At 45.5% G+C, this 26953-nt stretch overlaps 1 protein-coding gene across 1 annotated transcript in view; it reads left to right on the top strand.

The window, feature by feature from the left end:
* The window catches only part of CARMIL3 (capping protein regulator and myosin 1 linker 3), a 61194-nt gene continuing 34241 nt past the window's right edge, over positions 1-26953 (top strand). Inside the window, 12 exon segments of the mRNA XM_087946891.1 lie at positions 1-105; positions 13429-13523; positions 16595-16645; positions 18490-18549; positions 18747-18868; positions 19410-19507; positions 20499-20569; positions 21191-21264; positions 22594-22669; positions 23795-23883; positions 24059-24153; positions 24840-24926. Of these exon segments, the coding sequence (XP_087803017.1) occupies positions 66-105; positions 13429-13523; positions 16595-16645; positions 18490-18549; positions 18747-18868; positions 19410-19507; positions 20499-20569; positions 21191-21264; positions 22594-22669; positions 23795-23883; positions 24059-24153; positions 24840-24926 (958 nt within the window). The 5' untranslated portion in view covers positions 1-65.

The following is a 26953-nucleotide window of genomic DNA, read 5'->3' as shown; positions in this document are numbered from 1 at the left end:
CGCAGCCTCCGTTGCTCCCACCGCCGCCCCAGCCCAGGCATGTGCCGGCTCTTGCCGCAGCTGAGATGGCCCGCGCCGGGTGGGAGGTTGCTCGCGAGCTGCAAGGTAGGGACCCCCACCCACTCCCGTGGGGTGGGGGGTGGGGGAGAGAAGGGGAGGGAGGGGGTGAGAAGGGCATCCTCCCCGCGCCCGCAGCATTCCTGCCCCGGCTCGTTGTATCGTCCCCAAGCAAGGTGCCGGGCAAGGAAGACACCCCCCAAGGAAAAGACCGTTGTCTCCTTCCAAGAGAGACCCCCTCTCTTCCGCCAGCCCAAATGAGGGTGGGGGGATGCTGGTCCTTTCCATCCATGCTTCTGCCCCACAGCCCCCTTCGGTTGAGGCTGCCCTAGTGAGGAAGGGTCTCCGGGTGCATCTCTTTCTCTCCCCCACCCCCAGAGTCTGTCTGCTTTCCCCCACTGATTTCTCCCCCCAAGCAGCCCCCTTCTTCTCTTCCCCCCGTTCCCCATCACCCCACTGCTTGGCTTCCCTTCTGCCCCATCCCAGCCCACGACAGGGGGGCTGTCCCCACCCGGAGACCCCCAAAGTCCCACTCCCCTATCCCTTTCACTTTTGGTTGTGTGTTCCTCTTCCATCCCACATGTCAGTCGGGGGCTTCGCCCCCTTTGCCATGGCAGGAGGGAAAACCTCCCCCCAATCCCGAAACCCTGGTTTTGAATTCCTGAAAATCATAAGGACTAGCCCCATTTCAGCTCCTTCTCTTGTTCCGATAAGCCTGGGGTCATGTTTCAGTCCGGGAGGGGAGGGGGCAAGGGCTTCTCTGCCCCCCCATCAAGAGACCCTCGATTCCTTCGGGTCGCATGGGAAGCAGGATGGGTACAGATTCTGCCTCCCGGGCACCAATCAATCGCCATAAAAGAGTCATTTGCTACCTGATGGAAGGCAGATAAAATTCAATAAATAATATACAGAAATGCCCAAATCTTCTTCTTGCACACTTCAAAACCCTCTCCTCTTGCAAAAAAATAAAATAAAATCCCCTGTTAATTTTCCCCCAGGAATAAATTCCCAAATCTATTCCTTTTTTCCAGTCCAGGGTGCTTAATTCTTCCCTCCCTGATATACATCCATACTAGTTATCCAGGCATGAGTTGCATTCATATAATACGGGGGTGGGGTGTGTGTGGGAAGGTGGTATCATCATCGGCAGCTAACCAAACCTCACCCAACACGTTTTGGCCAAACTGTGTTTCGTCCTCTAAGCTTTAGGACTTTGGGCTGTTGTGGGAAAAAACTCAGATTTTGCAGATTAAGGCCCTCAATTAGGGGGGCTGCATTGGGGGCCGAGATTAGGGTTAGAGAGGGGAGAGAGTTGGGGAGGGGTGGTCTGGTGAGGATTTTTCTCAAATAGAAGGTTTGTTCCTTCTTGGCTCAGCTGTGGATGATGGTGGGGACTATGGGAGGTTGGGTCTCTCCGTGAGCGTGTGTTTCACTATATCCTTTTTGGTCTGTGCCCAAAATATATTGCCCTACGCTGCTTAGGTTTTCAAAGAGGCAGGATGCTTCATCTTGGCATTGAATAATAGGGTCCATAATTCCCGGCTGGGCTGGCTTGTTGGCATCTGCCACAGCTTTTAATCTTATAAAAGGGTGTGTGTAAGAGAATCCTTGTAGGTTCTAGATGGGTTTTTTGAAACTTGTGGACACCTGAAGAGGGGTGGACTTCAACTCCCAGAATTCCCCAGGCAGCATGGAGGTTCAGCCGCTTAAGATGGGTGGACTTCAACACCCAGAATTCTCTAGTCAGACATGCTGACTTGGGAATTCTGGGAGTTGAAGTCCACCCTTCTTCCAGCGACCACAATCTTGAGAAACACTATTCTAGATAGTTGCATGGGGGGAAATAGGGAAAGTTAAAATCAGTGTGTGTGGGCCTATGTGCCAACATACTTGGCCTCCTGTCTTTTTCCGTGGCACCTTCCTTTTCAGGTTAGGCCACAGCCTCCTTTAGAGAGCTGTGTCTTGCCTACAAAGCTTTCAGCCCTACCAAAAAGGCAAAGCAGCTCTCTGTACATGCTTAGAGGCTCTCTTCTCCTTGTTAACTCCCGGCAGCCAAGAGGAATGCCATCCAGGGTGTTCATAAAAAACAGGGAAGGAGGGAGGTGGGCAGCGATCACAGTTACTACATGGTGTACTTTCAGGTTAATTTCCCTCCCCTTACACACACACACACACACACACACACACACACACACACGTGACTCAAGATCACACAATGTGTTAATAGCACGTTATGATGCCCGGATAAGACCACGCTTGGAGTATTGTATCCAGTTTTGGTTGGCACAATATAAAAAAAAAATTGAGAGAGAGATTCGAGAAAGAGTGCAAAGAAGAGTCATGAAGATAGGACATTGGTTGTTGGAATCGGGGGTGTCTAGTTTCATGAAAAGAAGGACTAGGGGGGTGACATGATAGCAGTCTCCCAATATTTCTCTCTCTGGGCACAATGAGAACATACCTGCTGCAAAAACTCTGCATTGGCGACAGGAAGGGCATCCGGCCAGTAAGCACTCAGCTCCGTTCAGTTGGCCAGACTCCACCCCGCAAAAGGATTACAGGGTCATTAAATGACGAACAACAACAACAACAACAATAGTGGCAGGAACTGGGTATGTTTAGTTTAATGAAAAGAAGGACGAGGGGTGACATGAAGCAGTGCCCTAGTATCTCAGGGGCTGCCACAAAGAAGAGGGAGTCAAGCTATTCTCCAAAGCACCTGAAGGCAGGACAAGAAGCAACAGATGGAAACTCATCAAGGAGAGAAGCAACCTAGAACTAAGGAGGAATTTCCTAACACTTAGAACAATTGACCAGTGGAACAGCTTGCCACCAGAAGTTGTGGGTGCTTCATCACTGAGCGATTTTAAGAAGAGACTGGACAGCCACTTGTCTGAAATGGGATAGGGTCTCCTGCTTGTGCAGGGGGTTGGACTAGAGGACCTCCAAGGTCCCTTCCAGCTCTGTTATTCTGTTATTTTCTGTTCCTGGTTTTTCTGCCAGAAACACATGCACGCACACAAGTGTGCAAAGGAAGCACTTCCCTTCAAAGGGTGGGGCTAACTAGGCCCTTTGGGGTATCAGTGGAGGAGAGGAAGGAAGTGGTACTTACCCCAGTCTGCAATGTGGTATGGGCAGGGCGGAGAGGAAATTGCAAAGTCAAAGCTGGTAAACGGGTAGCTGGGATGACCCCACCTACCTACAGCCTCACCGTAATACAGGTAATCCTTGTCTTACGACCACAATTGGGAGGGACCACAATTCTTTCCTTCCATTCCCTTCCTCCCCGCTCCTTCCTTTTCTTCCTTCCTTCTATCCATTCCCTCTCTCCCTCCTTTCCGTCTTTCCTTCCATTCATTCCTTACCTCCCTCTCTCCCTCCTTTCCTTCCTTCCCTCCTTTCCTTCTCCATTCCCTACCTCCCTCTCTACCTCCTTTCCTTCCTTCTATCCATTCCCTACCTCCCTCTCTACCTCCTTTCCTTCCTTCCTTCTATCCATTCCCTACCTCCCTCTCTACCTCCTTTCCTTCCTTCCTTCTATCCATCCCCTACCTCCCTCTCTACCTCCTTTCCTTCCTTCCATTCATTCCCTCCCTCTCTCCCTCCTTTCCTTCCCTCCTTTCCTTCTCCATTCCCTACCCCCTCTCTCCTTCCTTTCCTTCCTTCTCTCCATTCTCTACCTCTCCCTCCTTTCCTTCCCTCCTTCTCCATTCCCTACCTCCCTCTCTCCCTCCTTTCCTTCCTTCCATACATTCCCTACCTCCCTCTCTCCGTCCTTTCCTTCCGTTTTAATTCCCTCTCTCCCTCCTTTCCTTCCTTCCTTCCACCTTCCTTCCCCTATCCCTCCCCTCCCTCCTTCCTTCCATTCCCTACCTACCTACCTCTTCTTCCTCCCTCCCTCCATCCCTCCCTTCCTTTTTCATTCCTTTCCTCCCTCCCTCATTCTTTCCTTCCTTGCTTCCTTCCCTCCCCTCCCTCCTTCCTTCCTTCCATTCCCTCCCTCCCTGCTTCTTTCCTTTGTTCCTTTCTTCCTTCCATTCCCTAACTCTCTCTCTCACTCTTTCCTCTCCCTCCCTCCCTCCCTCCTTCCATCCTCTCTGGGGACTGTGCCTCCAACAACGTCCATTTTCACTGTCACTCATTCATTTTAATCTTCTTTTGAGGGGGCTTTACAAAAATATGCATCGGAATAATCTCATCGTCTCTCTTCATTCAATATAATTTTGTGTTCCTTGTGCCATGCCCGATTCTCAAGTCCAGATAGTCAAGTTTGCAGAAAATAAACCCATGTTTTTTCAAGCTTGCATCTTGAAGATGGGTGGATTTCAACTCCCAGAATGGCTGGGGAATTCTGAGAGTTGAAATCCTCCCATTTTCAAGTTGCAAAGGTAGAAAAATACTTACCTAGACTATTAAATGTTCCTTTTTCACAACATACCCCACGCTGCTCACTTCTTTTGACCAGATCTTCCTATACTTCACATTTTCCCAGGCTTTTCCCCATCTTTCATAAAACTTCCTTCAAGATAGAGAAAATTAGACACTTCCTTGAGGTTTTCCCTCACTGTCCCCTCCAGTGTGTCAATTCTAACTTTATTCTTACACAAAACTTCCCAGGAGTCACTCTGGTTCAAAATCGATATCCTTCTCTTTCTCCAAATCAGCAAACATTTAATAAACTCTCATTCCTTGTGTATTTCTTAAAAACTTGCTGAAATCCCAAAACCTTTCTGAATTCTCTGGTTGAGTTTAATCCACACTGGATTTTTCCAAAGTGTTAGCCCTTCTTTCTTCCCTTCCCATCGAAACTCCTTTTAAAAATGGCCTCTTAGCAAAGAAAACCTTTGCAATTTGCATTTTCTCTTTAGTTTTGTATAGGAACAATAATAGCATTTTTCCAAACACCAGCCATAGATGGTTGCCATCCCACACATTTTAAACAGGTCGTCCAGCATGTCGATCACCAAATGATATCCTTATTTCCATACATCTTTGATTACACTATTTTTATAGACATTGATTGATACCCAGACTTCTTGCCTGATTGCCAGCCGGTGTTTCTCAAGTTTGGCTACTTTAAGGTATGTGGACTTCAACTCCAAGAATTCCCCAACCACCATGACTGACTAGGGCATTCTGAGAGTTGAAGTCCACCATCTTAAGTGGCTGAGGTTGCTATCTCTCCCATGTTGGCTGGGAATTCTGGGAGTTGAAGTCCACCATCTTAAGTGGCTGAGGTTACTGTCTCCCATGTTGGCTGGGGAATCCCGGGAGTTCAATTCCACCATCTTAAGTGGCTGAGGTTGCTATCTCCCATGTTGGCTGGGGAATTCTGGGAGTTGAAGTCCACCATCTTAAGTACTTGGTGTTGCTATCTCCCATGCTTCCCCCCGCCCTTCTCTTTTCCTTCCTGTGTCCCATTCATTCTTCTTCCAACAAAATGTGCCATTTTTGCAGGAATGTGAAAGGCTCAGAGGCTGATGAACGAGAAATAAGGATAATAAACAAGAAATAAACGATAAAAGAAGAAGTTTTACCCTTGGCTAGAATTGTTCAGATACTAATGCTGATAGATAGTACAAAGTAGTGTTCGACTTACAACTCCAAAAATTGGTACCAGAATTTCCACCGCTAAGCAAGACAGTTGCTCAGTGAGGCATGCCTGATTTTACGGCCTTGTTTGCCAAAGCCATTAAGTGAATCACTGCAGTCGTTAAGTGATTTGCATAGTCGTTAAGTGAATCTGACCTTCCCTATTGGCTTTTCCTTGTCTGAAACCGCAGGGAAGGTTGCAAATGGCGGTCACATGACCCCAGGATGCGGCAACCATCGCAAAACCAAGGAATTTATTAGCCGGATAATATAGGTGGTTCTCGACTTACAACCACAATGGAGCTCCAAATTTTGGTTGCTGAGCGAGACATTTGTGAAGTGAGCTTTGCTCCATGTTAATGACCTTTCTTGCCCCAGTGGTTAAGTGAGTCACTGCAGTGATTAAGTTAGTCACATGGTTGTTAAGTGGAAATGGTTTTCCCATTGACTTGGCTCTTCAAAAGGTCACAAAAGGGGAATCACGTGACCCTGAGGACATGACAACGGTCATAAAGGTGAGTCAGTTGCCAAGCACTTAGGCAAGAAAAACCCAAAGTACACATGCAGACTGGATGAAACCAGGCTCAATAGCAGTAGCTGTGAGAGGGATCTTGGAGTCTTAGTGGATAACCAATTAAATATGAGCCAGCAGCGTGCAGCGGCAGCCAAAAAAGCCAATGCAATCCTAAATTGCATTAACAGAGGGAAACAATCAAGATAAGGGAGGTACTAATACCACTCTATAAAGCCTTAGTAAGGCTACACCTAGAGTACTGTATCCAGTTTTGGTCACCACCCTATAAAAAACAGGTTGAGACTCTAGAAGGAATGTGGAGAAGAACAACCAGAATGATGGAGGCTAAAACATACAGTGAACAGTTGCAGGAACCGGGCTTGGCTAGTCTAGAGAAGAGAAGGACCAGGGGAGACAGGATAGCAGTCTTCCAATATTTGAGGGCTGCCCTAGAGGGGAAGGGGTCAAGCTATTTTCCAAGGCACCTGAAGGCCAGACAAGGAATAATGGATGGAAACTGAACAAGGAGAGATTTAACCTGGAAATAAGGAGGAATTTTCTGACAACGAGAACAATCAACCCATGGAACAGAAGTTGCCTTCAGAAGTTGTGGGAGGTTCATCACTGGAAGCTTTCAAGAAGAGTCTGGATTGCCATCTGTCAGGAATGATGTAGGGTCTCCTGCTTGGGCTGGGGTTGGACTAGATGACCTACAAGGTCCCTTACAACTCTGTATCTAAATGAGGCAAAACTCACTGAACAACAATCTCGCTTAGGGAATTGAATTTTTACAAGACAGGGCAGTGAGTGCAAACTGAGATAGCTTTAAAAAGGAGACTGTGCAAATGTTTGGAGAATGCATCCATTTTGAACAATTGGCTTTAAAGGGCTCCATGTTACCATCATTAGGAGTTTTATACCTCTTCTACCTGATGCTTCTGAATCCCTGCCTTTTATCCCCCCCTCCCTTGTTTTTCTGTTTCATTACTTTTTCAAGCCATTTAAGTCTGCAATTGATCTCTGTAGCTGGTGGCCACAAGCCATAAATTATGCATTGTGCGAACAAGACTTCTTTCGTCTTGAATCTTCTGTGAATGCAGCCATCCTGGCTTTCCAGTTTTCTAAGGAAAGGAGAGAGAGATTTCCCCATCCCCCTTTCCCATCTTTTGTTTATGGGCCATATCCGTCCAGTTCTGAAAAGAATAACAGAATTGGAAAGGACCTTGTAGGTCATCTAGTCCAACCCCCCACCCAAGCAAGAGACCCTACACCATTTCTGACAGATGGCAGTCCAATCTCTTCTTGAAAGCCTCCAGGAATGAAGCTCCCACAACTTCTGAAGGCAACTTCTGTTCCATCGGTTGATTGCTGTCAGAAAATTTCTCATTTCCAGGTTGAATCTCTCCTTGATCGGTTTCCATCCATTGTTCCTTGTTTGGCCTTCAGGGGTTTTGGAAAACAGGTTGATACTGCCCCCCTTCTCTGTGGCAGCCCCTCACATATTGAAAGACTGCTATCCTGTCTCCCCTGGTCCTTCTCTTCCCTAGACTAGCCATGCCTAGTTCCTGCAACCGTTCATCGTATGTTTTAGCCTCCAGTCTCCTCATCATCCTGGTTGCTCTTCTCTATGCTTTTTCTAGAGTCTCAACGTCTTTTTTATAGTGTGGTGACCAAAACTGGATGCAGTACTCTAGATGTGGCCTTACTAAGACTTTATAGAGTGGTATTAGTACCTCATTTGATCTTGATTGTATCCCTCTGTTAATGCAGTTTAGGATCGCATTAGCTTTTTTGGCTGCTGCTGCCGCACACTGCTGGCTCATATTTAGCTGGTTGTCTACTAAGACTCGAAGATCCCTCTCACAGTTACTGCTATTGAGCCTGGTTTCACCCAGTCTATATGTGTACTTTGGGTTTTTCATGCCTAGGTGTAAGACTTTACTTTTCTCTACATTGAATTTCGTTGACTAGAAGACTTCCAAACTCCCTTCCAACTCTGATTTTGTGACTCTGTTTTATTACTCTGTTCTAAATAATATCAGCAGAATTGCTGACATTGTACGATGGGTGGTAGATCATTTTTAAAAATATTAAGTATCCCAAATGAAGTATGTTAAATTATTTGAACAAGAAGAGGAAGGATTTTAATCTCTGAGTGGAGGACCCAAATCCCCAGTATTGGTCATGGAAAAATTCTAAAGTAGCATTTTTTAAATCTGGGTTACTTTCCTTGTTGCACAGGACTGGGTGCCATTAGCTGCTCTCTGAGCATGGCTAAATCCTTTTTCTATTGTTGCCAAGAAAATTACACAGATGGGTTAATGGTCAGTGGGCACCAAATTTGTCTGGAGGGAGATTTGCCTCTGTCTGTTTTATATTCTTTTGCTCCATGTTGTCTGCAGTGACAGCAAACACCGGAATAGAAAGAAGGAGGAGAGAGATTGCAAACTTTGGAAATGATGGTTTAAGCGGTAAACCAGATTAAAGAAACTAGGGCTCAGCGGGGCAGATAAACTGTGGCTTATCTGTCCCGCTGAGCCCTAGTTTCTTTAAATCTGGTTTAGTGCCTGAACCTTTGTTTCTAAAGTTTGCACAGCGTGCTAAGCTATAAACCATAGATGACAAACCACAAATGCTGGGTTTGGGCTTTGTTTACACTAAACCAAAGTAAGCTTACATTATGGCTTAACACAAAATATGAATGCTAAGCCTGTATATATTCCTTTTTCTTTCTAATATTACAAAAGTAATATTAGAACCCTAGAGAGATCTTTATGGCCTAATACATCTTCCTTGTCCTATTTCCCAACCACAACAAGCCTGTGAGGTAGGCTGGGTGTGAGAGAGAGACTGCCCCCCAGGGGTGGGATTCAAAATTTTTAACAACCGGTTCTGTGGACGTGGCTTAGGTGGTGGGCATGGCTTGGTGGTCATATGACTGGGTGGACATGGCTTGGTTGTCATGTTATTGGCTCAGTGTGGCCAACTCAATATCACTCACATTGAGGCACGCATCTCCTTGCCTGGCCTCTCATGACTGTGGGGATACTACAACAGTCGTAAGTATGAAAAATGGTTATAAGTCACTTTTTTCAGTGCCATTGTAACTTTGAATAGTCACTCCACACAAGCAAAGAACCAGCAAAGGAGGAGAAAAAAACTCCAGAGAAGTTCCAGAGTCAGGAAGTCTAGTCCTGCCAAGAGTGTAATAAGGGTTAATGGAGAGGCAGTTTCTGTAAGCAACACCAGAATGTTTCCTTCCTGCCTTCCTTACAGGATTAGGACAGTAATTTCTTCTAACAACCGGTTCTCCAAACTGCTTAGATTGTTAACAACCGGTTCTAGCGAACAGGTGCGAACTGGTAGAATCCCCCCTGCTTCCCCCCTCATGAAACTGATTGGATGATTTTGGGCCAATCACCAGGAGATGGTGAGTTCTAGTCCCGTCGTAGGTTTCCCCTGTTGACTTTGCACGTCAGAAGATTGCAAAAAAGGATTGCGTGATTCTGGGACACTGCAACGATCATAAGTAGGAACCAGTTGCCAAGCACCTGAAATTTGATCATGCGACTGTGGGGATGCTGCAAATGGTCGTAAGCGTGAAAAGCGGTCATAAGTCGCATTTTTCATTGCTGTCATAATTTTGAACAGTCATTAAATGAACTGTTTTAAGTCGAGGACTACCTGTAATGGGTGTTCCTTTTTTTTCCTGAGCTGTAACAGGACATGGGGTCAGTTAAGGGTAGAATTGATTTCTGGTTTCCTGGATCTGATCGTAAGAGAAATGAAGCCATCTTCAAGAATGGGATGGAGTGGGATGAGATGGGAGTCGAGTAGAGTAGAATAATGGAATCGAGTGGAGTGGAATGGAATGGAACAGGGATCCCCAAACCCGACAACTTTAAGGCTTTAAGAATTCTGGGAGTTGAAGTCCACAAGTCTTAAAATTGCCAAGTTTGGAGACCTCTGGAATAGAATAATGGAGTGGAGTGGAGTGGAGTGGAGTGGAGTGGAGTGGAGTGGAGTGGAGTAGAGTAGAGTAGAGTAGAGTAGAGTAGAGTAGAGTAGAGTAGAGTAGAGTAGAGTAGAATAATGGAATGGAATGGAATGGAATGGAATGGAGTAGAGTAGAGTAGAGTAGAGTAGAGTAGAGTAGAGTAGAGTAGAGTAGAGTAGAGTAGAATGATATAGTAGAGTGAAATGGAATGGAATAGAGTAGAATAGAATGATGGAATGGAGTTGAGTAGATTGGAGTGGAGTAGAGTAGAGTAGAATAATGGAATGGAGTGGAATGGAGTGGAATAGAATAATGGAGTAGAGTAGAACAGAACAGAACAGAATAGAACAGAAAATGAATAGAATGGAATGGAATAGAAAAAATAGAATAGAATAGAATAGAATAGAATAGAATAGAATAGAATAGAATAGAATAATGGAGTAGAGTAGAAAAATGGAATAGAACAGAACAGAACACAAAATATGGAATGGAATAGAAGGGAATAGGAATAGGATAATCAAAATTTGGATTCCTGGCAACTCACTCATATTTATGACGGTCGCAGTGCCCTGGAGTCATGTGATCCCCTTTTGTGACCTTTTGACAAGAAAAGTCAATGGGGAAAGCCAGATTATTCACTTACATTTGCAGTGATTCATTTAAACAATTGTGCCAAGGAAGGCCGTAAAACAGAGCGAAACTCACTCGACAAATGTTTTACTTAACAACATAAATTTGGTGCTGAATTGTCATCATAAGTCGAGGATTACCTGTATAGTAACCCTCTCAATCCAGTCAAACACCTTTTCTCCTCTGCATTCCATGATTCCCCCCCCCACTCCCAAATCTTCATTTTCTATCTTTTTTCTGCCCCATCCCGAAATGCTACCGTATTGGGTTTAATTCCTTTTGCATCCCGTCCCTGAGACAAAGAAATAGAGCAGAGAAAACTGGGTTTAAATAGCTGAACCACAAGGAATCGCCTCCAGTGATTTTTCGTTTAACTGTTATTGGCTTGCATCCTCTTTGAACAAAATAGATCCAACCTGCTATTTTCTCTCAGGTTAAGAAATGTTATGCAAGGACAGGAAAAAGGCTGAGAAATAACAAACTAAAGGAAGTGAAAGGCAGGAGCTAAGAGAACTGAGAGAAAAAATATTATAGGCCTGAAATGAAAAATAAATAAAAATAAACTTTGTTTTGAAGATTATGCAGCCCGGCTAAAGTTTAAACATTTTGAAAAAGGAATGGACAGGCCCAGAATAAATACATTTGATTTAAATATAATGAAAGACCGTAGTATTAAATGCAGTCAATACGAGGGTAGAGTCATAGCTTTATTATTGGTGGGACATCAACTCCCAGAATTATTCATTAATAATTGAATTGTTAATTTAAATAATAAATAATTTATTAATTGGCCCTTTTGATCACATTCAAAATTTAATGTAGGATCAGTGGTGGGATTCAAATTTTTTTACTACCGGTTCTGTGGTTGTGGCCTGGTGGGCGTGGCTTGGCTTGATGGGCGTGGCAGGGGAAGGATACAGCAAAATCTCATTCCCTCCCCACCCACTAACCTGCTTTCCAGCTCCGTTCTCCTGTACAGGGCAACCAAAGAAGACCCAGACGATCAGCTGGGACTCGGGAGGCAGAGAAGAGATGGGGGTGGGGCCACTCAGAGGTGGTATTTGCCAGTTCTCTGAACTATTCAAAATTTCTGCTACTGGTTCTCCAGAACTGATCAGAACCTGCTGGCAGGATCTAGGGTGGGACATTGATGCTTAGCTGTACTCAAGCCTTACTCTAACCATCTTTTTTCAAACTCGGCAGGCTTAAGATGGATGGATTTCAACTCCCAGAATTCCTTAGGCTGGTTGTGGAATTCTGAGAGTTGAAGTCCACAAATCTTAAAAGTTGCCAAGTTTGAAAAACACTGCCCTAATCTGTAATATATTGATAGATAGATAAATATATAAATAGATAGATAGATATACTAAATAAAAAAATTAAAATTTGGTTTACAATGCTTTATAAAGTGGGCATCGTGGTTTGCAAACAATAGATGCAACCAAATCAAATCAATTGTGGTTGTAAGTCGAGGACTTCCTGTATTCGGTAGGGATCCCTTACTGTTTATATTTAAGTCTTTTATTAGAGTTTATTTTTATTTAAATATTTGAATGGTTAGAAGAGTTCAGCCTCCATTTTTATCTGCCTCTATTCCCCCCTGCCCCAGTGTCAAACGTGGCTCAATAACTTGAGACACCTATCATCCACAATCTCCTTCTTCTTCTCCTGGGCTGCCTCTGCCTCGGCTGTCAAGACCAATCCATCTTCTTGACCACGACTGTCATCTCTAATGTTGCGGTCCACTGCCCTGCGCACCCAGCCGGGGCCTTTGTTGCCTCGCACTCGGCACACACGAGGTTTGTGGGTTCGGTTTGGCCCGAGGGGTGAGAATGGAAAACGATAACCTTTCCCAGACAGCTTCTTTGGGCCAAAGCTAAGAGGTGGTCCAGAGGAAGACAGTGGTCAGTTGATATCCATCAAAGCCTATTATTATTGTTGTTGTTGTTGTTACATATTATAATAATATACGGAAAAGCAATATAAACATTTCACCTAGATTAGTAAACACAATAAAATATAAATGTCAAAAAAGCTCTATGTTCAAAGTTCAAATAACAATGTCTGGGCCATCTAACCATTGAACTGTGCAGCATTGTTTATATACAATACAATAATCAATACAATACAGTACAATAATACAATATAATACAATACAATAATAATACAATACAATATAATACAATACAATACAATGCAATAATAAATACAATAATCAATACAGTACAATTATACTATGCTATACAATAGTACAATATAATACAATAATACAATACAATATAATTATACAATGTAATACAGTACAATACAACAATATTAGTAATATCAAGTTCCAGGTGTACAACAATCCTTGACTTGAAACAGTTCGTTTAGTGACCATTCAAAGTTACAATGGCACTGAAAAAAGTGACTGTGGACAGTTTTTCTCCTGCTTGAGGAGCAGGTTGGACTAGAAGACCTCTGAGGTCCCTTCCAAGTCTGTTATTCTGTTATCTATGGCATTTTTAATCCAGGGACTGCAGATGGGGAACAAACCAGAGGGCCGATTTGTCCTTGGAAGCTGATCCCAAATCCACTGAGGTGGTCGGTCGAGGAAGTCCTTCTTTCCCATCCTAATTTTGGCAATTCTCCTTCGCAGAAAGCATCCGGAAGGTTCTCAACCGGCCTGCGGTCCATCTCCTGGTGAGGGTGAAGCTCGAAACCAAACCCAAGAAAAATGAAGACCGGGTGCTGGTGAGATTTTCCAGGGACGGGGCAGAGGCCGGAGAGAGGGTGGCGGTGGAGAGATATGTGCAAACACACTCGTTGCTGCTGACTTGTGGAGTAGTGTCTGTGCTTTTCCCAGAATCCTCTGGGAAAAGAGTAGATGGGAGGATCTTCTCATTTCTCCTCCCTTCCCAGAATCCCCTGGGGGAACTTTCCCATTTCTCCTCCCTTCCCAGAATCCCTAGGACTGTGGTGGCACATGAGCCGTCACCCCAGCTCAACTCCAGTGTGCAGCGCGGCCTCCTTCCGCTGCCCATTTAGGCTCCCAGGAGGCTGCAGGGAGGCCTACTAGGCCCAAAAGGGGGTGCAGGGGGGTTGCATGGGGAGCAATAGGAGCACGGGGGAGTTGCGTGCGCATGTGCGAAGTAGCGGGGGAGGGTGGGCACGCTTATGCGCAGGGGGTGGGGCAAGCAGGATGGGGGCGGGTGCATCGCATTATGGATGTAGGCACGCACGTGTGCTGTCGTGCGCTCTTGCACTTTTGGCACGCAATGATAAAAAGGTTAGCCATCACTGCCCTAGGGGGATCTGCCCATACCAGCAGATCTGCCCATACCATCGGGTTTAGGCTGTTAAACCAACTGGTAGAGTTTTCCCCACCCCAAGGCAAGAATACCACACCTGCTAGCTTGCTGCTTTTAGAGTTTTATTTTTGGCAGCACCTTTTGACAAGCCAAATATGGAACCCAGATTCACTTAACAATTGTGTTACTAATTGAACAACTGCAATGATTGACTCAACCAATGTGGCCAGAAAAGTCGTAAAATGGAGCCAAACTTACTTAAAAAACGTCTTGCTTAGCAATGGAACTATTGGGCTCAATTGTGGTCTTAAGTCAAGGACTACCTGTATGAAGCAGTGGCTGCCAAATTTGGATGCTGAAATTAAATTTCACTTATACGGGCACCTTAAATTTCGAAGTGGAATCTCTTAAATACGGAGGGTTGAGTGAAGTGCAGGGATTGTCGGAGTTTGCAAGGGCTGTTTTCCCACAGCAAAAAACATCATTTTTGGGCACCCTGGGCAGATGATAACATGGCGGAGCAGAACGATAAAAAAAGGAAACAGGAAGGGGGATCGAGTTTCACACAGCTTAAGAACTAAGGTGTCAAACTCGATCGAGGGCCGCATCAGGATTATGTTTGACCTGTGGGTGTGTGTGTGGTGAGGGTGGATGTGGCCACCTTGACCAGTGTGGCCAGGATGGGAGTGGGCACTCATGTCGGGGGTGCCTGTGGCCCAAGCACTCTGCCAGTGAAAGCCGGCTCCAGAGATCCGTTTTTGGCCACAACAACCTCCTACAGGCCTCTGCCAGTGAAAACGGAGCTCAAGGAGGCAGCGTGTGGGCCTCCTGAGCTCCATTTTTGGCCGTGACGGCCTCCTGCAGCCCTGTGCCAGCAAAAACGGAACTTGGGGAGGCCACGCGTGAGCTTCCTGAGCTCCATTTTTGGCTGTGATGGCCTTCTGCAGATCTGCGTCAGTGAAAACAGAGCTCGGGAGGCCACACATGGACCTCCTGAGCACCATTTTTGACCGCGACAGCATCCTGCAGTCCTGTGTCAGCGAAAACGGAGCTCAGGGAGGCTGCCTATGGACCTCTCGAGCTCCATTTTTTACCGCGACAGCATCCTGCAGCCCTGTTCCAGTGAAAACTGAGCTCGGGCGGCCGCACATGGGCCTCCCCAGCTCCATTTTTGGCTGCGATGGCCTCCTGCAGCCCTGTGTCAGCGAAAACGGAGCTCGGGGAGGCCGCACATGGGCCTCCTGAGCTCCGTTTTGGGCCGTGATGGCCTCATGCAGCCCTGTGCCAGTGAAAATGGAGCCTCCCGAGCTCTTTTGCTGGCAGAGAACTGCAGGAGGCCGTCACGGCAAAAAACAGTTTGCGAGGGCCACGCATGGCCCGCTGAGCTCCATTTTCTCTGCCAAATACCGCGGGCCGGACCTTTGCTGCTTCCAGGGTGGCCCCATGGGCCAGATCTCAGCATCCACAGGCCTTGACTTTGACCCCCCGTTAAAAAGGAGAAGAACGGGGTAATTCTGCAGTCGCGCCCCCCAAATTTCAGAAGTCCAGTAGCGTCTTTTCTGAACCACTCGTTTTACGAGAAAGCAGATTTCACAAGCTGCTGATTGCTTCCTCGGATGCACAGGGAAGCTTCTGCTTTTTAATAAAAAGAGTGAGTCGTAAAAGCTGCCACCAGACTCCTGAGTTTATTTCTATTTTTACAATCACGGCTAGGGAGCAATTGTGCCGGTTTTTATATTATCTCCGGGCCTCCTTGGTGCCTCCCAACCCCGTTGCTAAGCGAGAAATCTTAAGCCATCAATAATTCACCTCTTCTCCCTTGCAAATGGGCGAAGATGGCCTCATCCTTTCTTGTTTCCCTTGCATGAGATCTCTTAATGGCTCACACTCGCTCCCCGCCTCTCCCTGATTAGTCAATTTGTCATTTTTTTTTTTGTTCTCAATCGCACACAACTCACAAATGCCTTCCTCGGTTCTGCTTTCCAATACTCCCTTCCAAAGCATCACAGTGTGCAGAGGAATTCTTATATGTGTCTGATTGGGTGTCTTCTACGGCACCCATCATCCCCAGCCAAGCCAGGGTGGCGTTGGGGGCAGGGAGCATGGATCAGAAAGCAAAGCCAAACTTTAAACAAAAAAAACAACAACACAATTTCAGAATCTCTGAAATTCTGAGGGGGAGAGGAAGAGCCACATATCCCATCTCTGACTGTAGCCAATTTGTGCTGTGAAACTCACGGGTTTTAACTTTCTTCTGTTTTATTACTGTTGTTATTTTTCTTCTTGAGTGGTGCGGTGGCCTAGAGATGGAGCTCTCGCCTCACAATCAGGAGGCTGTGAGTTCAGTCCTAGGTGGAGGCAGATATTTCTTTCTGGGCACAATGTGAATATATCTCCTGAAAAAACAACAACTCCGCGTTGGCGACAGGAAGGGCATCCGGCCAGTAAACATCCATTCCTCAAGAGATTATGGGATCATTAAAAGATGATGATGATGATTTTTCTTCTTGACAGGTTCTTACCACCTGGCGTATTTATCTATTTGGAATTAAGATGCCTGCCAAGGTGAGTGAAACAAAGGAGAAAAGAGGTTAATTTAAGAAGGTGTATCGCTATTCAACAACTTTAAGGTGGCTGGACTTCATCTCCCAGAATTCCCCAGCCACCAAAGGTAGGAATTCTGGTAGTTGAAGTCCACACATCTTAAAATTTGTTGAGGTTGAAGAACATTGATCTAAAGGGAAGAGGGTTAAATGCAGAGGTGGGTATTTAGCAGGTTCTGACCAATAATAATAATAATAATAATAATAATAATAATAATAATAATAATAATAATAATAATAATAATAATAATAATTAATGGAAATATTCTAAATGCTCTGATGGTCATTTGATAAAATCCTTTCTTAGTGAGCACCTAGAAGCCAAGAGGAACATACGGGCCCAATTTCAAGTTTGTAGGCTTTACGGTTCTGGATATTTTGTGATGATGTGTGAGTGGTATTTCGCTTTTATATAGATAGATTAAAATTAAAACTAGCTAAAGCTAGTCTAAAAGGGACCTCAGTTCTTGATGACCTCAACAAACATATATCCCTGTTCTTTTTAGGGTAAGATTCCTCCAGATTGTGAGTCCCAGTCTAATTTACCCCACTAGGATTTCCTAGTGGTGTCCCATCCTTGTATTATAAATAGTCCTCAACTTACAACAGTTCATTTAGTGACCGTTCAAAGTTATAGCGGCAAGGGAAAAAATAACTTATGATCATTTTTCACACTTGTGATTGTTGTGGCATCCCCACGGTCACATGATCAAAATTTGGACACCTGGCAACTGACTCATTTTTATGACGGTTGCAGTGTCCCGGGGTCACGTGATCCATTTTTACGATCTTCGGATAAGCAAAGTCAATGAGGAAGCCATTCACAACTGCGTGACTAACTTAACAACTTCAGTGCTTCACTTAGCAATTGTGGCAAGAAAGATCGTAAAATGGGGGGGATGTCACTTAAGAAATGTCTTACTTAACAACAAAAATATTGGCCTTAACCTAGGGTTGTAAGTCGAGGATTACCTGTAAGTTGCCAATTCTAGATCAAGAGTCATGCCACAACTGTGTCTGGAGAAGCTAAACAAAATTAATGAATGGAATGGAACAGAATGGAATAACATTTAGAATAGAATGGAATGGAATGGAATAGGAGATTGGGAATAGAATAGAATAGAATAGAATAGAATAGAATAGAATAGAATAGAATAGAATAGAAGATTGGAATGAGAAGAGAAGAGAAGAGAAGAGAAGATTAAGAATAGAATAGAATAGAATAGAATAGAATAGAATAGAATAGAATAGAATAGAATAGAATAGAATAGAATAGAAGATTGGAATAAGAATGGAATGGAATAGAATAGAATAGAATAGAATAGAAGATTGGAATAAGTGGAATGGAATGGAATAGAATAGAATAGAATAGAATAGAATAGAATAGAATAGAATAGAATAAGAATACAATACAATACAATACAATACAATACAATACAATACAAAGACATAATAGAATAGAAATAGAAATAAGAGAATAGAATAGAATATATTGAACAGAATAGAATAGAATATATGAAACAGAATGTAACAGAACAGAATAGAAGCAGAAATTATGGAATGGAGTGGAGTAGAGTAGAATAGAAAATATGGAATGGAACAGAACAGAACAGAATTATTAGACATTGGAGATTGGAAATGCCAACATTGTGGCTTAAAAAAAAATCACATAGGAATTAGGAAGAGACCTATTCTGTATTGTTGTCAAGAAAAAAAACACATGGTCAAATGCCTGAAATGCCATTTGACTTGAATGAAATGATACCTGTAGAAATCCAGACTAAATTTCTTCTTTCTCTCGTGTAGCCCGAAAGCTCATTCAACGTCTTGGAGATCCGAGCATTAAACCCATTGAATCACAACCAGGTAAGAAACTGCTCATTTCGCTAAAAGTAAAATAAAATTGGTTTTATTTATTGGCTTGGGGATCAAATTTTACAAAGTTCCTTCCTTCCTTCCTTCCTTCCTTTCCTTCCTTCCTTCCTTTCCTTCCTTCCTTCCTTCCTTCCTTCCTTCCTTCCCTCCCTCCCTCCCTCCCTCCCTCCCTCCCTCCCGGCATTCAGATCTTGGTGGAAACAGAGAAAGCCAACTATAACCTGAAATTTCCAACTCCAGAAAGTGCCGGACAGATGACCAGACATGTCAACTCTGCTTTAGCCAAAATTTTCCCAAACCCGGCTTCCGTGTGAGTAAACGAGAACAGCAAGAATGTTAGAAAAATCATCAAAAAATACTTGATGATTTTTTTTTTGCTGGTACAGCTAGTCCTCAACTTACGACAGTTCATTTAGTGACCATTCAAAATTACCACAGCTCTGAAAAGAGTGACTTATAACCAGTGCTGGGCTGCCACCAGTTTAACAACCGGTTTTGTGAGCGTGTGCGTGCAGCATTCAATAAACAACCATTTGAACCTCTCCAGCTCACCTTCTAGCCTTCCCAGTAAGTAGAACAGCTGAGGTGCGGTAATCCACTTTGCCACACGAATCGGCTGAGCTGCAAAAGGAGGAAATGTAAGACATGATAGCGCAGGGGTGGGTGGATGGGGCCAACTGATCGTCGTTCGTATCGGTTCGCTGGAACCAGTGCGAACCAGTATCAACCCACCACTGCTTATGACCCTTTTTCGCACCATTGCAACGCCCCTGTGGTCACGTGATTAAAATTCAGAACTCGGGTGCCCCTGATATAAATTCCTTTCCCCCCCCCACCTTACTGCATTCCAGCTGCCTGATCCGTCATGGGAACGTGGAAACGCCGGAGACCTCCCGGGATGTCTCCCCCAATTCAGAAAGTTCGAATTCCACCATTCACAGCATTTGCGGTAAGAGAAGGCGATTGATGGGCGGAGTCCGGCGGAGTTTTTCAGCCCCGCATCCTTGTACTCCAGAGAGTTTGGGCGCTGCCATCTTCCTGCCAAGCAAATTGTATGAAATTTTAATTATAGTGATGGTATATTTTATACACTTAGCCCACTGACCTGAATCCCGGAAGCATTCTTTAGAAAAAGCTACAAATTGCTTTGCTGGATGCGGCCATGTCCACTTAGCCACGTAATTCTGCTTTTAAGCGCTCGTAGCCACCGAGCCTTTAGAAGCGTATAAATCAGATTTCTGTCATCTCCCCCCACCCACCCCATTTCTTGGCTATCAAAGGTTTCCCGCCTGGAGAGGTTGAGGTTTCATTTCAAGGAAGCTGAACGCAGAAAAAAATCCATTTTAAACATCACGGTTTGCTAGTTGTTGTGGCTCCTTCTAAACGTTTGATAATGCGTAGGCTAAAGATTATAAATATGAACGCTATAAGCCTAATCAGAAATGAAGGGCTCCAGCCATCTTTGAAAGAAGAATTTGGAACAAACCGTTTGTGAGGATCTCAGTGAGATATTTGTCTCCTAAGTGGCCTTTCTGAGACACTAGATTGTCCAGATCAGGGTTGTGTCAAACTCAAGGCCCCAGGCCCACAGGGTGCTTAGATCTGGTCCGTGGGACCGCTCCGGAAATAGCGAAGGTGATTCTGCCAGCAAAAGTAGCCGAAAATGGAGCCCTAGGAGAGGGCTGCAGGATGTCGAGCTGGCCATGCCCACCCTGGCAAAGCCAAACCCTGCCATGCCCACCCCAGCCCCCCTGAGGTCAAACACAACCCTGATGCAGCCTTGGTCTAAAATGCCAAGTTTGGGTTAAGAATAAAATAGAAACTCTCGTAAGAAGGTTGCAAGTATATAAGTGGGATCCTCAGATTGTCAAGCTTGGCCGTGAAGGCCGGATGAGGGGGAATATAACTCTTTTATTTTTATTTTTTTGCCTTGTCTTCAGGAGGTTTCTCAGAAACGTATGCCGCCCTTTGCGATTACAATGGACAGTCCTGCCGGGAAGAAGTTCAGTGGGTGAGTTGACCAGCCAAGAAGAGGAAGGGGTGGCTTCCCTCCCTCCCTCCCTCCCTCCCTCTTTCCTTTCTTCCTCCTCCTCTCTCTCCCCTCCCCTTCCTTCCTTCCTTCCTTCCTTCCTTCCTTCCTTCCTTCCTTCCTTCCTTCCTTCCTTCCTTCCTTCCTTCCTCTCCTTCCTCTCCTTCCTCTCTCTCCCTCTCCTCCTTCTTCCTCCTCCCCTCTCCTTCCTTCCTCCTCCTCCCCTCCCTTCCCCTTCTTCCTTTCTCCCTCTCCCTCCCTCTCCTCCCTCCTCCCCCTCTCCCCTCTCCCTGCTTGCCTGCCTTCCTCTCCTCTCCCTGTGCCTCTCCTTCCCTCTCCCTCTCCTCCATTCTCCCTCTCCCAGAATTTTTCTCCAGTCCCATTTCTTCTGAGGGCTCAGCAGCCTCTTATCTATCTGTTCTGTACTTTGCGGCTTTCCCTCCAGCTCCCACAGTCCTTCTCGCAGGCCATGACAATGGCGGGGAGGTGAAGATGGAAAGAACAGGGGTGCTTAAGGAGCTGTTGGAGGCCTTGGGAGGAATCTGCGGAAATTGTAAAAATAATTGAACGTTTTCTTATCTTTGGCGCTTCAACCACTTCCAGGATGTGGACACGATTTATCATTCCGAAGACAACCGGGAGTTCAACCTGTTGGATTTCTCCCACTTGGAAAGTCGGTGAGCAGCCACTTTTGGGGCCCTCCACCCTCCCTACCTCCTCAACCCCACGTCCTCCTGGGTTGATTGGTCTCCTCTTTTGCTGGTCCTTCCAACGGTTGCCGAGCCCAGTGCCCACAATTGTGTGAAGCCCTTTCAACACAACCTGAGAGTAGAAGAGAATTATTATTATTATTTTTGAATGAAATGAGGGAAGGGTTGTTTTTTTCTGCTTCATTGCTTATATTTGCAACCTCCACCCACCTCGTAAGACACGTAACCTAGTTAGTGAAAAAGCTCATGGGTACATTTGCACAACACGCTAAGCTTGCGTAGTTTAAAACTTACCTTGGGGGTTTTTTTTGTGGGTTTTTTTTTTTTTTTTTTGCAGTTTAGCTCACCGTTTCTCAACCTTGGTCAGTTGAAGATGGGCTGGACTTCAACTCCCAGAATTCTCCAGCCAGACACAGGAATTCTGGGAGTTGAATTCTACCCATCACCACATGGTTTAACTCATTTCACAATCACCAGAAAATTATGTGAATCTGGAAACGGGTGAATTCAGTTACTGAATGAAGAGTATTGTGTTAACCTAGCAAAAAAACGACAAAAATATCTTAGGTGCAGCCACAGTGACATCTTGTCTTTCTAATTCCCCCCCTCTTGTGTCAGATAACCCTGGAACTTTTAACTAAATCTTAAATCCCACTCCTCATCTTAATCCTAAATTATTATGGAGATCTCCAAAGTGGTGATTTGCTGGTCATCTCAGATAAGATACAGAATTTGAAAGCACTTTCTTTTTGAGGGGAAGGATGGTTTCTAAAACTGGAAAATCATTAATTGGGGGAATCCAAGATGGCACCTCTCCCTTCCCGCCAAGGAACATGGGAGTTGTAGTGCCATAAATCAACCAAGGATCTGTCCTCCTTCAGTCCCTTCTTCCATTCTCCTTTTGTTCTTTTCTCAGGGACTCCAAGGCTCTTTCTCAATTTCTACCACATTACGTTATGTGGGCTTCAACTCCCAGAATTCGCCAGTCAAAATGGTGGCTGGGGAATTCTGGGAGTTCTAGCTCATGCAGCTTTAAAGGGATTTAGGTCAAGAAACAGTACTTCAAAATTCAAGAGTGACTTTTAAAAGCAGGGGACAACTTTTTGAGATGAAGTATCGCTGGTTTATCCTTCTTTTATGTACACTGAAAGCATTTGCACCACAAATTCCTTGTGTGTCCAATCACACTTGGCCAATAAAGAATTCTATTCTATTCTATTCTATTCTATTCTATTCTATTCTATTCTATTCTATTCTATTTTAACCTCTTCTTCCTTCTTTTTCTTCTCGTCCCAGAGACCTCGCTTTGATTGTGGCAGCTTTGGCTTACAACCAGTGGTTTACCAAACTTTACTGCAAGGATTTGCGGCTGGTAAGTTCTTATGACTGTTCTTGAGTCCTTTCTTATCTGGGGTCACCTCCTGTACACTACAGGTAGTCCTCGACTTACAAGATGGATGGTGGGAAGAATGGATGGGTGGATAGATAGCTAGATGGGTGAGTGATGGGTGGGTGGATAGATGGATGAATGCAAGGATGTATGAAGGGATAGATGGAAAATGAATGGATGGATTGGTGGGAAGAATGGATGGATGGATGAGTAGTTGAGGGTGGATAGGTGGATGGATAGAAGAAAGTATGTATGGATGGATGCAAGAATAGATGAAGGGATGGGTGGATAGATGGATAGATGGATGGGTGAGAAGAATGGATGGATGGATGAGTAGATGATGGATGGATAGGTGGATGGATGGATGGACAGATGGATGGATGCAAGATAGATGAAGGGATGGATGGATAGGTGGATGGATGGATGGATGAGAGGAATGGATGCATGGATGGATGAGTAGATGATGGATGGATAGGTGGATGGATAGATGGATGGACAGATGCAAGGATAGATGAAAGGATGGATGGATAGATGGATAGGTGGATGGATGGATGGATGGATGGATGGATGAGAAGAATGGATGCATGGATGGATGAGTAGATGAGGGTGGATAGGTGGATGGATAGAAGAAAGTATGGATGGATGGATGCAAGAATAGATAAACGGATGGGTGGATAGATGGATAGATGGATGGGTGAGAAGAATAGATGGATGGATGGATGGATGAGTAGATGATGGATGGATAGGTGGATGGACAGATGGATAGATGCAAGATAGATGAAGGGATGGGTGGATGGATGGATGGATGGATGAGAAGAATGGATGCATGGATGGATGAGTAGATGATGGATGGATAGGTGGATGGATGGATGGACGGATGCATGGATAGATGAAGGGATGGATGGATAGGTGAATGGATGGATAGAGAAAAGTATGGATGGATGGATGGATGGATTGATGGATGCAAGAATAGATGAAGGGATGGATGGAAAAATAAATGGATGGATGGATAAGCTCAAACGTTTGGCTGGACTTCCAGTCATCCAGGCCAGCTGAAGTCCTTCTCCTGTCTCCTCCTCTTTCCACCCTTTCCTTCCCCTTTTTCAGGGCTCCGAGGTAGCTGAACAGATTTTGCACACAGTGAGCAAGTCCCATCACCTGGAGGAGTTGGTGCTGGACAATGCAGGGTTAAAAACGTGAGGCTCTTGTCTAGATTTTGATATTCCCCACTGACTGACATGCAAAGGTTGACGCTGCTGCAGGAGAGAGAATTTCTCGCCTTTCTGCCATTCTTCTCTCACCTTTGCCTTTCATTCAGCGCTTCCCCAGTAAGATTCCCGCCTGATCTGCTCTCCTTCTCTTTGGCCGCAGGGATTTTGCCATCAAACTTGCCAACGTTTTGGCGGAAAACCCCAACACCACCCTCCATGCCCTGACGCTCTCACACAACCCGCTGGAGGACAAAGGTGATTAATGGAGCTTACCCACCCCAGGACTCCCCACAAGTTGGGGAGGGAGGCAAACTTGAGCTCCCAGGATCCAGACTTGGCTAGAGTTAGGCAGGGGGGGAGGGCTGCTACCGGTTCGTCACGGTTCAGGAGAACCGGTAACTAATTTTATAGCCAGTTCGGTGAACCGGCAAATCCCACCCCTGGTTGGCCATGCCCACCCCGCCACGCCTCTCCCAGCCCATTTTGGATCCCAGGTAAGTGCAGGGCTCGCGTGGAGGTTACCCCGGGGAAGGTAAAAAAACAGGCCTCCTGGAGGTTCGTTTCCGGCCTCCACACAGCTTCCGGAGCCCAGGGAGGCTGTTTTTGCCCTCCCCAGAGGTTCAAGGAAAGCCTCCAGAGCTCGGGGAAGGTAAAAACGCCTCCCCCCCCGCCGTGGTGCAGGAGGCCGACTAGGCCACGCCTACCAGGGCCACACCCACCCAGCAACCCGGCAGAAAACTGGTTGCTGAAATTTTTGAATTAGGGGCTCAGACAGTTCAGACCCCACCATATCTTGAGGGCGGGGGTGTGTGAAGGTGGGGGATCCAGCAGCGTCCACGAACACTGGACCCTGCTGAAGACTGTGGGGCGACCTAAGCTTGGTTCTCGTGGAGGGTGGGGGAAGGATCCTCTGACCCTTTTCTTCTCTCCCCTCTGCACAGGCCTGGGTGCCCTAAGTCAGCAGCTCCTGTGTTTCCCCAAAGGCCTTAGCAAACTTTGCCTTTCCAAGACCGGCGTCACTGCTAAAGGTACCCCGGGCACCATTGCGGATATGTGTGTGTGTGTTTGTGTGTCTATGACAACGAGCCACAGAACAACTTGCCATGACCAACGGGACAACTTGCTGCAGGGCAAGAGTTACACCCATAGCAAAGAAGTAGTGGAACAGAACCATTACAGAACGGATGTCAGGGTTCCAAGTAGCATAGCCATAGCAAACCAAACTCTAAGGCAGGCAAATTCCTCAAAGAATAGGTTTGTTGGATGTGTCATATTGGCACAAGCTGGTGAAAACCGACTCTGAATGCTCCCATGGTTTTCCCCTAGTTAAAAGTGAAAGTTTGTCACTTTGCCAAAATGGATCAGTCACATTGTCCAATCAGGATACAGTCCAGTTGCTGGGTGACTCCAGGCCCCTCCTTCCGAGCACCTGCAGGAATTGTCCTTGGTTCCCACGAGAAATAATTTTGTTTTGCCTACGACACCCCAGCTATCTTTACTCCCCTCTCCCTGTTCCTCTTCTCCGGTGTGTCAGCACTGAAGTCTCAAAATGGCCTCAGTCAGACCAGCTTCAGGGTTGACAGGGGATGCCAAAGAAGGGATGAAATGTGAACGACAAATATTAAAGGCTTTTTTGACTGTTTTCAGCAATTATATGGAATTGTTGGATTGTCCCGCAAGGGAGTTGTCTCGTGGTGAGTTGGCTGCAGTGAGTTGGCTGTGGCAAGCTGGCCATGCCAAATTGGCTGTGGGGAGTTGACCACGGCGAGTTGTCCCATTCTGACCATTGGGGTCAAGGAAGCAAGTGGGGGAGGGGGGGTGAGAGAAAGATGGAAGAGGGGTCTGTGGTTTCCTTTGCTTTACAGAAGGATCTTTAATTCTTTGCTCCAGGTAGCTGAAAGAGAAAGGGAGGGAGGGAGGGAAGAAAGATGGAAAGAAAGAGAGGAAGGAAGGGATGGAGGAAAGAGGAAAAGAAGAGGAAGGGAGGGAGGGAAGGAAGGAGATCGGAATGAGAAGAAAAGAGAAGAAAAGAAGAGAGGAGGAAGGTACAAAGGAAGAAAGAAGGAACAAAGGAAGAAGGAAGGAAGGGACAGAGGAAAAGGCAAAAGGAGGAAAAGAGGAAGGGAGGGAAGCAAGGAGGTGGGAAGGAGAAGAAAGGAAGGGGAGAAGGAAAGAATAGAGAAGGAAGGAAGGGATGGAGGAAAGAGGAAAAGAAGGAAAAGAAGAGGGAGGGAGGGAGGGAAAGAAGGAGATCGGAACGAGAAGAAAGGAAGAGAAGAAAAGAAGAGAGGAGGAAGGTACAAAGGAAGGAAGAAGGAACAAAGGAAGAAGGAAGGAAGGGACAGAGGAAGAGGCAAAGGAGGAAAAGAGGAAGGGAGGGAAGCAAGGAGGTGGGAAAGGAGAAGAAAGGAAGGGGAGAAGGAAAGAATAGAGAAGGAAAGAAAGAGGAGGAAGGAACAAAGAAAGGAAGAGAAGGAAGGAAGGAATGGAGGAAAGAGGGAAAGAAGGAAAAAAGGAAAAGAAGAAGAAGGGAAGGAGAGAAGGAAGTAGATGGGAATGAGAAGAAAGTAAGGAAAAAAGTAGAGAAGGAACGAAAGGAAGAGGAAGAAGGAAGGAATTAATTCACTACTTTTATTTATACATTTATATTTGGATGACGCTAAGTGGCTAACAGTTAGAATAGAAGCACCAAATATAAGTGGATAAAATATGGGTTCCTGTCAGATTGGGGAATTCAACCAATCTTATATTCCAGGCCAGTATTTCTCAACCTTGGTAAATTGATGACAGTTAAATTTCAACTCCCAGAATTCCCATGTTGGCCAGGGAATTCTGGGAGTTGAAGTCCACACATCTTCAAGCTGCTAAGATTAAGAAATATTGCTTAAGACTAACTGGGGCCTCTCCAGATGTGAAACCTTCATGTCCCTGAATGTCTACTGGACTTCAACTCCCAGGATTCCTCAGTCGGCATAGCCAGTGCAGGGAATTCTGGGAATGGAAGTCCTCCCATCCCCATTGGGGAAGTTGGCTTTGACCACTCAGGACCCAAACT

The sequence above is a fragment of the Notechis scutatus genome, chromosome Z (genome assembly GCF_049901735.1).
Source record: "Notechis scutatus isolate UNSWTSFEM ecotype Mainland chromosome Z, rNotScu1.2, whole genome shotgun sequence".
Taxonomy (NCBI): domain Eukaryota; kingdom Metazoa; phylum Chordata; class Lepidosauria; order Squamata; family Elapidae; genus Notechis; species Notechis scutatus.
This window is presented reverse-complemented; position numbering and strand designations above follow the sequence as displayed.